The 12,039-nt window shown below is 40.7% G+C and overlaps 1 protein-coding gene across 1 annotated transcript; it reads left to right on the forward strand.

The window, feature by feature from the left end:
* The first annotated feature begins 6,669 nt into the window (after window positions 1-6,669).
* Window positions 6,670-8,687, forward strand: LOC146500418 (mid1-interacting protein 1-B-like). The gene is made up of 2 exons (XM_085134676.1): window positions 6,670-6,807; window positions 7,034-8,687. Exon 2 carries the CDS (start codon window positions 7,379-7,381, stop codon window positions 7,868-7,870), a length of 492 nt encoding a protein of 163 aa, XP_084990802.1. The 5' UTR covers window positions 6,670-6,807; window positions 7,034-7,378; the 3' UTR covers window positions 7,871-8,687.
* Window positions 8,688-12,039: the final 3,352 nt, after the last annotated feature.

Genomic DNA, 12,039 nt, shown 5'->3' on the forward strand with positions numbered 1-12,039 from the left:
CATACATTGACAGCCACTCTTCCATTGACACCGTTTCTGATGAGTCTTCGGTGAACAACTGAAGAGTAAGGTGCATCTCTAAGGTTTCTTTTAGACTTGAGGATTTATTTATACACCAAACACCAAATTTCTTAATGTGACATGACTTTCAGATACCGTTTGCCTGCTGTAGATATTATTTGTTTTGTGACATGCTGCATGTAACAAAATGCCTAAAGATACGATTTACAATTTGTTCCGGCTCATCCCTTGAGTTGGGTGTCTTTTTTAAGCTTGAATGAGTCATGGGTCGGTGTTAAGTGGAAAGAAACATTCCTCTGAAAACGCTCAGGTGCAAGGACTGCACTGGAAATGAGTGAAAAAGTAGCCAATGTCCAAAGAAAAACTTTAAAATACCTTCAGAAAGAACTGCTCCTCAAGACCACTTCAAAAAAAAAAAAAAAAAAATGCAATAAAATCTATTTTAGTTTTTATTGCTTTTGACTTTTAAGACTTTTGCACAGCATCGTAGCCATTTCTGCATCATGATGTCCTGTTGTTTCCATAAGACTTCTATCAACGTAGCTTGCCATCACCAGTGTGTGAATGTGTGTGTGTGAATGGGTGGATGACTGAATGTGTAAAGCGCTTTGGGGTCCTTAGGGACTAGTAAAGCGCTATACAAATACAGGCCATTTACCATTTAACACGAAAAAATCCCCACTCGGTTCACTGAAAATATTCACTTAAAATTGGGAAATTATATCTAATCCATATTTGATTCACTAGATAGCTCGTAATTTGACCAGTGTCGGTTTAAAGGAGAAGTAGAGAAAAAAATCAGATTAAAAGTAACAGCATGTTAAACGTAGGCTAAATAGACGACAAGCACCTGTATGGTGTTATAATAAAATACCCCCTAAAAAAGTCAAATAGAAATAAAATAAATGAACAATAATGTAAATTTCCATTAAACGTGATCTCATCCTATAAATAATTTCCCTCATGTTCTTCCTTTCAAAAGCTCGCTCTTCCCGCATCGCTGCACACTCGCTAACGGCGCAGGTGGCCGTTTCTTTTATCTTATCACGCCGTGCTCGTCCACATGATGGCGCCTGGTTATCAGCTCAAAACGGAACTGTGGAGAGATTTCACCGAGAGAAAGAGAGAGAGAGAGAGAGAGAGCGTGCGGAGGGAGGGGGAGAAAACACGGAGGGGAAACCGCATTTGTCAAAGCGCCGCACACACATCCCCCGGTCTCTGTGTGTCTGTTTTCCTCCCCTGCTGCAGCTGCTGCGGGCTGCGTCGGAAACAAGGCCGGAAAAAGCGGTGCGACGATAGGGGAAGAGAGGCTGGTACTCGCGGGGAGACCGCGCCGACCGACTGGGCTCGCTCCAATCTCGTTACGCAAATTACCGGCAGAGCGGCGCGGCAGTGGGTCCGCTAATGGAGCGTGCGTGCCGTTGCCTCCCGCGCCCTGCCTCGCCCTCGCCTCCGCCTCCCGACTGCACATAATGGGTTATAGGCTAGAGGGAGGCATTCACTGGGGAAGCGCTATTACTCACACGCACAGCAGACACACAAAGCGCCGCTCCAGAGCGCGTCGGTGTGTGCGCAGTGCAGCGGGTCTAATTATGAGGAGATAAGTCTGCTTATCGTCAGTCCACTTAAAAAAAAAAAAAGAAAGAAAAGAAAAAAGAAAACACAGAACATAAGGAGAATTTAGAGTCTCTGCCTTCTGAAATGAGCCAGCAGACGGAAATGTGACCGCTCTGAGTGCGCGGTGGATCAGCAGGGCGGTCAGAGAAAACTACTGAGGTCAGGAGTTGTGGGGGCCCCCTCTCCACCCACGCCCCTCCCCCCGTCACCCCCAGACTGCAAATTATAACCAGACTCTGTGGGAAAGCCTCAAGTCTCTTTTAATATCCTTTAAAGCCCGTTTGTTGGGGTGTGTTAATTAGGTCAGAGTATTGCAATAAAGTTCAATACCTGCAGCCTCAAAATGACCGTACAGTTGAATCAATGTCCCTCTTAAACAGTTTAGAGCAATAACGATCATGGGGGAAAAAAGTTAACTGCTACGACTGCGTTCATTTTAGCTTAGTATAACCACGCCGCATCCTATTTTTCCCCTAAATGCGATGATGTGCACGAGGCTCTTTCCCTATGAAATTGCATCTACCCCACTTTAAGCCTTCATTTAAGCAGCTTGACTTGACCTAGTTATTGTAGTTTAGCAGAGACTTTTCTCAAAAGCATCGGGACGCTGCCAAAGTCGGAAAAGCACAGTGACATATTTAAAACTGAGGACGGCTTTCCTCCGATGAGCTTTAGCAGTTGCATTGTCCTGTGCCGGGGACATAGTCATTGTTTTCATGGGTTTCATGACTGCACTGTTCAGTTTACTCTGCAGACTTTAGAGAGTTCATTGCACAACAAACAATCATCAGTAAGATGTTTTATTCAATAAGTCAAAGACGCAGAAATCTGAAAAGAAAACCAAAAACCAATCTTAACCAAGGTCACTGTGGCAAGGTGTTGATACATTCAGCAATCCCGAAATTCTCCTCCTGACGCTCAAACAGCTTCATTATTTTTAGGCCTTTTAAAAACACAAAAGTCCACAGCTTTGAAATGCGTGTTAACGTAATTCTTTTGGGGTAACTAAGTCCAAATGTGCTTAAAATTTACAAATAAGTTACAATATTACATGAAATCCAACAACTGTACAAAAACAGGGAAATCACTCACTGCAGTATTGTTGTAAAGTTTTCAAACCCCTGTCGTGGTATCCCAAGTATCTGAAGTCCTTCTTACCTGAAAACATTATGTCATTAGAAGGTTCCCATTTATTGTTGTAAATGCTAATGCACTACATTGGACGCTGCTCCTGATTTGTCTCAGTGATGGCTGCCAGCCTTAAGCGGCGCACGAGGTTCGGTATGAAAGACAAGTTGTTGTTTTTTTAAATGGCTGATTAAAAATCGTATTAAATCCACAACAAGAATTACTTTGACTGCTTTAATATGATCTTATTATGAATTTCATTTCCAAAACTTGCAGGGGGAGCACTTAAGCTTCCTCGCCTTCCTCTCACACACACAAACAGACACACACCCTACCGTCTGCACCCCACGGTGACGCCTTATTTACTGTCTTATAAAGTAAAATAGGAGGCCTGCCCCATTCCACCTGTCTGTTTGTGATGGGAGCTGTTGTCGCTGTTGTTCTCGCAGCTGTTGTTGTTCTAATTGCTGTTGCTGCTTTGCCTCAAGCTTCCCGCTTAACTCAGACACCCCTGCCTCACACTTTTCAGCAACATGCAGTTGTGATGACAAGTACTAGAGTTCCCACTCAAGCTGCCTGTTCCTATAGCTCAGCACACCACTCCAACCCTCTCTCCCCACCACCTCCCCCTCCTCCTCTATCTCCTCTCTCTCCCTTACTCTTTGAAGCCTCGGGGATGATGATGACACCCGCCGTAATCGGTGGATGCTCAGCTCCTGACATGACACACAATCGAGAAACTCTCCCGAACTGATCCGGGTTTGGTTGTTGCATTCAGACGCGGTACGTCCTCTGACAAGTGGAAAGGCCTTTCACGGGAGAATAGAGGAATTCAGTGAGGTGGGGCCCATGACTGACAGGTCTGTTGAGAAAGCAAAGCCAGCTCCAGTTTCACATCTCTCCTCTGCAGTGGTGCACATTTGCTCTGCTGACCTGCTTCTTTTTTTTTTCTTAACTAGATCTGGGATCAGCTAATCTTCAAAGCAGCACTAAGATTAGTTCATTTGTTTTCATGAGGCTTTGCAGTTTTGGGACAGGAGGGATGTGGGACAGGGACAAGGCTCCAAGCACATTTGCTTTTATCCAGAAAAGGTCTTTTGTTTAAGCATTCACATTTTTACTTCTTCAATATTTTGCCTTCACTCTACAGCACAGTACTGTGCAAAAATCTTGAGCCGCCCTCTTTTCTTTAAGGTGCTAGACTTTCTTTTAATTTGTGATAATGCTAGTTCTCCAGGCTTCTCCAGGGTTTTTTATGCCATTTAACACTGACCTATGAATCATTCAAGCACAAAAATTGCACCTAACTCAAGGGATGAACCAGTGTTGAGGCAACTTGGCAAAGAAATGGCACTTTGTTACTAGTCGCATGTTGTGAAAAGAAATTATTTGCCCCCATGTCTTTAGTTGACTCTATGAAAAACACAGTTTTACACATCTCGGCATGCTGTGCAGAGTGTCCTTAAAAGATTTTTGAGGAAAATCTCAAAAAATTTTCCTTTCAGAAAACTGAAAGGAAAAAGAAGAAATGTCAGGTTTAAAACACAACAGATAAACAATGACAATAATGACAATGATCCCAAACACACTGAGAATGCAGTAAAGGGCATAGACGAATAGAAAAACACACAAAGGAACACTGTCAGCCATGGATTGGCCTCCCCAGAACACAGGCCTCAACATTACCGAAGCAGTGTGGATCATTTTAACAGAGAACAGAACAGGAGGATTGTTAAAGAATCTCAGAGATCTCTACCTGAAGACTACTGTTTTGAAGAATAAAGGTGGTCAAACTATTGATTTCCAAGCTTGTCAGAGCTGCACAGACTCTCTTTTGGCCTTGTGTATTGTATTTCCATACATGTTTGCACGCTTCAATAAATCTCTGCATCTAGTTCTCATTTTCCTAGCAAAATATAAAGAAATGAAGGCTGGCTTGATACTTTTGCATATTGCTGTATTTAAATATGTTTAGGGCACTGAAACAGATGATAAAACACAGAGTACAGTGAAAGTCAACAAAAATATACAAAAGCAGCATTACATTAATGCTTAGATGCTACTTTCTGCTCATACTGCATTTCACAGGGAAATATCATATTTTGTCATGCTAACCTTTGCATTATAATTTAAAAAAGTACAAATTAGTTTTTGCTTAATTTGAATAAGTATGAATCAATAATATGTTATAGAGCAATAGAATAATGACACACAACCTTTCTGCTTACATAGTGAGTAGTTTGATTCTTATACTTTAAGTATGTTTCATTAATAACGCATACATTTTTTTATTTACATTGTCCTATTGAAACCCTACTTAAATAGGAATACTTCCTCCACCACTGGGTGTGCGGTGAGGAACTGTGATGGAAACGATATGACAAGGGACATAACAAAGAGAAGCTGTAGGTAGATTCCGAAACACAGAGAGACAGAAACCCAGCAAACAGGTTTTTGTCTTCACATTCTCACAATTCTTGCTGAGTGAGACTTCTTGAATGCTGATGCATTTACAAAGAATCAAGAACAAACTGTGCCCGCATACATCATCTCCAAGACACAAAGCATGATTCAGGCCACCCCTTTATCCGTGCTTTAACTTCCGACTCATCCTAATATCATTCATATGAGCTTATCCCGGTTTTGATTTAACACAATTCTATTTAACGCCTGTCAACATGGTGGAATTTTATTTTTGCTGACAGTGGTATGTGGAAAACATGTTTGTACAGTTTCACCTTGGCCAGAAGTGTTTACCAAAGCTCAGATTTCAGACTCCCACCGGGTGCACCTAGTGTATCAAGTACTAATACTGGGCTATTTCTGATGCAGGGGCTGTGTGGGAGTTCCCCTGTTTACCAACAGCTGAAGGGCAGACGAAAATCAGCTACCCACCACCACTGCTGGAAACCGGCTGGTGCAACAGTTCAGATTTTAAGCGTAATCTCACAAACCTTGACAGCACTGCACCTGGTTTATGGACTAAATTACCCCGAGAAGAGTTCAGCAGGCCTGTTATATTTCTGTTAGCGTGAGACTGGTACTCAGTAACGAGTAAACTTGTACTCTAATCACATTTTTTGTTACTTTAATTGTATTTTTGTTGCCATAGATGCACAGTATCCATGGTATTTATGCCTATTATGGGTATTTTATACACAAAATACACCAAAAAAATTACTTTATGAAAAAACAAGTTGACAGTATTATAGACTGTAAGCATACTGTATATGATTAGCATAAGAGGACACCAGGCAACTTCCCTGTGCTATCAAACCAAATAAAACCTGATCCACAAAGAGAAAAAGGAATTAAAATTCAAAGATAATTGAGCGATAGATGTTGCAGGACATTACTCTCCCCTCTTTCTTAAAGCATTAATTGTGTAATGACTGTTTGCAGGTGACACACCCCAACGTTGAAACTCAGGAATAAAACACCCAGCTTTATAAAGTATTTAACACAGGCTACACCCCCTCCACCTGCAACAGTAAACACTTATACTAACGTTTAATACAGACAAAGAACCACTGAATACTTCTATTATACTGCTGCTTATAATTTGCTGATGTCACTGCTGTAGACTTGCTGCCTGTGCTTCTTTTTTTTTACTCCAGATCATGAACCCACTGACTACATTAGTACCAGTTTTACCGGAGTGTCTTTCACATGCAGAAAACAGGCACTACGTGGTCGAGCTCTCAAGGATTCCAATAACTACACTATAAATATACATCGTTGAAAGGACTTCTCCCACGTGTTGCTTCTGTGCTTTTTGCACGACTACCGTCTCGTCATTGGTCAAACGCAGACTTGTCCCGCCTCCGGGTCATGATTGGTTTGCCTGGAAACCAAAGCGATGGGCTGATGGCTTGGATAATGAATATTCATAATACCGGTCCGCACGCTACAGCCTCACCCTACGTGCCTCAGCTGTGTGCTTCATCGGAACAGAATGTGGGATGTGGTGATGTAATCTCAGCGACTTTTTTACCGGAAGACAGCGGTACGCTCTAGGTTTACAGGACGGCACGTTGCACAGTAAGTGAAGTTTGGGATGAAATTGTTACGCGTAAATACGCACCGTAAAACATCGCGTGTAGTCGGCTTTAATTGACGTCTGAACTCGTTTTTGAGCTTTTTCTCGAGCTTTGCATCGGTGTTTGAGGTTTACTGTGGAATGTGTTCTAGTCTACCTGTCAACATAAAGCCACGCCTTTTCTAGAAAAAGTGCCAAACCTCTGTTCTCTGCTCTGTGCCATTTCAGGTCATTTGGATCCGATTACTCTTGGTAGAACTCGACAAACAGGTTGTGGCACCGCCTTGAAACTACCTGTGTGTGTATATATATCCCAGCGCTTTCGAAGCGTTTCAGAACGATCGAGAAGAGCAAGCAACTGAGCGATAAAGCTCAAGAACCGAGCACGACTACCAGAGCAAGTGATTGCTTGAGGGCAGCCAATCTTCGCTGGAGCATTAACATAAAAGCAGCCTCTGCGTAAAGCCGATCAGCGCGGTATTACAGCTGGGCACACACAGAAGAGAGGAAAGCGAGACAAGACATTCGGATCATTGCTTTCACGTTTGGAGGAAAAAAACAACTACCGACAAGATGATGATGCAGCTGCAAGAAACCACAACTCAGAAAAACTCCCTCTTCAACGCCATGAACAGCTTCATCGGGGCCGTAAAGAACATGGACCAGACCATTCTGTTGCCCAGCCTGCTGCGGGATGTCCCGCTGGATGAGGACAGCCAGATGAGCTCTCTGAAATCAGAGGAGGACGAGGGGGACATGTACAGCTACTACCAGCTGCTTAAATCTATCCGCGGGGAGATCGAGTGGGGAGTCAGGCACGGCACTTCCGACGAGACGCGCAAAGAGAGCATGAAAGTCACTCGCTCTCACTCCTTGGTGTCGATGTCCTCCCTCTCTTCAGCCTCATCCGAGGAGGAAGACGAGATTGAAGACGAGAATCTGCAGAGCCAGTTCCAGTACCATCTCACCGGGCTGCAAATGGTGCTGTCCAAGCTCACTGACCAGGCTAACTCTCTCACCAAGCGCTACAAGAAGGAGCTTGGCATCGGAGGTTGGGGCCAGTAGAATCCCAGAGCCCACATAAACCTTGACGCACAGACTCTTTTCGTTAACTGAATGACAAAAGTGTCTTCTTTGAATAGGCCTTTATGCTGCTGCTGCTGTTACTACTGATGAAATTCATGGACAAACATTTGAATGGTAGAAAAGAAAGCAGCTATTTTTATCTGCAGGCCTAAATGGTGTTGGTCTACTCTGTGGTCTTGACTGTAGATGTGTTGATCTTGGAGAAAGCATTTGCTTGCTTATCACACTTGACTATATTTTTGCACTCCAGAGTGTCACAAGCAGAATGCTTTCAGCTCAAGTGATCCACAGATGAAACATATTTAAGCCTTTTATTTAATGTGTAATTTATTACCTCACTCCGTATGTTTAAGAGCCAGATGTTATTTCAAAGTTGGAGAAGAAGTGGTCTGTTGGATCTTAGACTGTTCTTCTGAACCGCCTCACTGACAGGGATACTGACAAAAGACTTAGCGTCCTATCTGCGACGCTGATGATGTTAGTGTGTTCAGATGAACTGTATGTATTGACTGTTGTTTTAGTCTAATGTGTCTCATGTAAAGTTCTTTGGAAGGAGGCAGATGCTTATTGTAGCTGCCCATGATCGCCTCATGTCCTAAATGGTCAATGAACTGGAAACAATGGATAATTCTTCTAGATGGAGAATAATGAGGTTTTCCATGAGATACATTAGTTATTGTAATTTTACCCTGTTATGTCCATCTGTCAATTTAAGCCGATGCTTTTGTATGCACCTTATGCCCCATTTTTGTACTTGGTAATATTTGTCTTTAAAATAAACTTTTATAGAAACTTATTCCACTTGTGTTTTGTTTTTTCTTTTTGTAAAATCACTGCAGTTTTACATTTTAGATAAAAAGTGGGAAATTATTATAGCGTGTTATTTTGTTATGTCTCCCTCCCCTCACTTCCCAGCCTTTGTGGCAGATGGTCGCCCTGCCTTGAGCCTGGTTTTGCTGCCAGTTTCTTCCTGTTAAAAGGGAGTTTTTCCTTCCCACTGTCGCAAGGCACTTGCTGATTGTGTGATTGTTGTGGTTTCTCTATATTATTGTAGAGCCTTTACCTTACAATCTAAAGTTCCTTGAGTTGACTTTTGTGAACAGATATTATACAAATTGAATAACTATTGAGTAAAGAAGGCAAAAAAATTGAGTTATTTCTTGATTTTTACTTGTGATTTGCCTTAAAGCTAAACACCTAACACAACTGATCTTTCCTCTTTTGATCACAATGAAAGCCTGTAGGCTATTCTTAAACATTCAGAGTGTTGGTAATGTTAAGAGTTGCCACAAATTATGCATTATAAACTTGAAACATCTTTTTAAAATAATATGCAACATGAACATACATCCAGAGATGGAAAGAGCCAGGTTATACATTACAAAACAGAGAGAATGGAAACATCCAGACTTCCTGGTTGCATTCAGCTTCAACCCTTGACTTTTAAAAACGACTGGTTATCTCAGTTTCATTTGTGATGATGGTTGTGTAAAGTCATTGTTCTGAGCTCTTATCAGCTGGTGACAGATAAAGTATGAGTTTTGTTTGAGTTATTTTATCATAACACCCAAATATTTTGTTGCTCAACTGCACTTTTGTTTTGTTTCTTTTTCTTTTTTGATCATTTGTGTTGTTGTTGAATAAAAAAAACAGGTTATGACGCTATAGCATTGTCTGCATTTTCTAAAGACAATCTCCGGGGAAAGGTGGATCTCAAAATCAGCAAGGGAATTAGTTGATCTATTTGCAGTCAATAGACTGCCAAAATATGCAGCCTGACCCAACAATACTGCAGTTTTGTCCGTTCTATGATAACCTCTGAGGTTAAAAACCAAAAGATTCACAGAAAGGCATTCTGACCTTCAGATTTACCACAATTGCATTCAGCCATTTGGAATTTAAAAACATGTTATAGAGTAGAAGTAGAAGGAATGCTACCTGTCAGTTAAGTTTCGAGTGACAACACCTTAACCCAACTGGGCTCTTAAACCAGTTTATTGTGTGATAAAAGGCTGATAATATTACATGTATTTGAATGTGTCGAAAAAGACTTGTTACTTCCTTTTCTTAAAATCTCATCATTTCCTCTGGATATTTCCAACTAACTAGCTAACTAACTAGTGTATGACACAGAAAGAAAATATGTAAAATATTTTAAATTACACTGTTCAATCAGCATTTTCCTGCAGTCTGGGAATACCTGTGGCAGTTAAGTGTGCTCTGTAACTACTTTCATCAAACTAACATTTTACAGTATGTAAGCATTTTGGAACGCATGAAAAGGAGTGCCAAGTCTGTTGTGAATATACACATGTGTTACACATTGTTACACACTAATGTAACACCCAGAAAACACCCAGAAAACAGATTTCCTTCACTGAGGCAGTGACAACCTCAAAGACCAGCAGGTACAGCTGGAGTTCCAGTGTAACAATAGGGCAACAAAAATGCACACACCCAATTTCCACTTTGATTCTCTGTCTCATTCACACTTGTGTAGAACTGCAGAAAACAAAAAGCCACAATCATCAGCAAATTTCTCAGCTAATAAGGCAATTTGAAAGGAAAGGTGACATTTGAGGAATGAAGCGCACTTAGTACATTCATCTCTGTGATGCAGCCAAGCTCTCTACAGCTAACTGAAATAAAGATGTTTTCTTTTGACTTTTATTTAACTTGTATATTTAATTATACCCAATGCAATGCATGAACAAAATCTACAATAACTAATATAAAGCTACTAATGGCTACCACACTGGGTATCTCTGCCTGTTTGATATGGCAGATGCTCTTCCTGATGCAGTTCCAAAATAAAAAATTCCTCCTACGAATGAACTGGGAATCATTAGGTTGTTAAGTGAATGTGTAAACCACTCCAATATTGAGACACAAAACATGGAATGAAGTGAAAACATTGCTTAATTTTCTCTTGCCTGTCTTGTTTCAGAGAAACATTAAATTTACACGTCCTTAAAAATGTATATAAATAGAGCCTAGTCCACAAAAATAAAAAATCTTCAAACAGACACACCTTGAAAATACATCTCAGAGGTTTTGCACAAAATCTAAACCCTGCCCATGCGAAGGACAAAGGTAACATGCTTTGCTACATTTTTCAGTAGTCTAAATGAGCTGGCAGTTTGTAAAAACATCCGCTGAGATAGTACAATCTTATCTTAATCTCAACCTTAAAATGGCTACCAGAAACTAGCAGAAAGGCTTTTGTTGTCAGTCACCAGACAGTAATGCTGCAACATGCTTTAATGGAATCACAAGATTATGTTTTGTGGGGTGTGCTTGTTTATGTTTGTTTAATTGTTTGTGCCCATAATCACGTTAGACATGGGGGACTTTGCGACCTCTTAGTTGCATACTACAGGTTAACTGGTATGAGATATCTTGCTTAAATAAACATAACAATGCAAAACTTTGTTCATGTGAACATTCACTAGCTTACTCAGCGTAAAGGTTCTTTTAATTTTGGGGAGATGTTATGCTATAATAAAAACAATCTTGTTATGTCATCATATTTTTATGGTCATATAAACCTTACACATTTCACCATAACATATCAGGACAAGTAATGTTTCTGCTTTATTGTCCTTTTGTTAAACTGGAGAACAGAGGTATGGTATTGTATATTTATTTTGAACATATTGAAATAGTACAACAACAACAGAGAAAAAAGAGACACAAAAACTGAGCAAAACAAAACGAAAACAAAACAATAATACATATAAATAACTTGCATGTTCAAAAGGGAGTAGGGGGAAGCATAAGCTCATTTAATCCCACCCCTTTCCAGTATTTGATAACTAATCGTCAACACTTTTTCTTTCTGTTTATGCCCCATCCATCATGAATTCTTCCTTTGTTGAATGTATTTGCATTTATAACCCCACTAACACGCCAAAAGATATACAAATTTACAGATATATACATATATAAACATACTCGTGCGCACACACACACAAACACACACATATACAATCCCTAATTTGAAAATAGTGGGTCAGAACACCTGATCAAAACCTTACCTCATCACTGTACTTTTCAAAAAACATATTTTTGTATGGCTTTTAGAAACATGGGCTACAAAACGTCTGCACTCGATTTTTTTCGCAGTGTCTATCAGTTTTGTCCCCTTG

The sequence above is a fragment of the Neolamprologus multifasciatus genome, chromosome 16, assembly GCF_963576455.1.
Source record: "Neolamprologus multifasciatus chromosome 16, fNeoMul1.2, whole genome shotgun sequence".
Lineage (NCBI taxonomy): Eukaryota > Metazoa > Chordata > Actinopteri > Cichliformes > Cichlidae > Neolamprologus > Neolamprologus multifasciatus.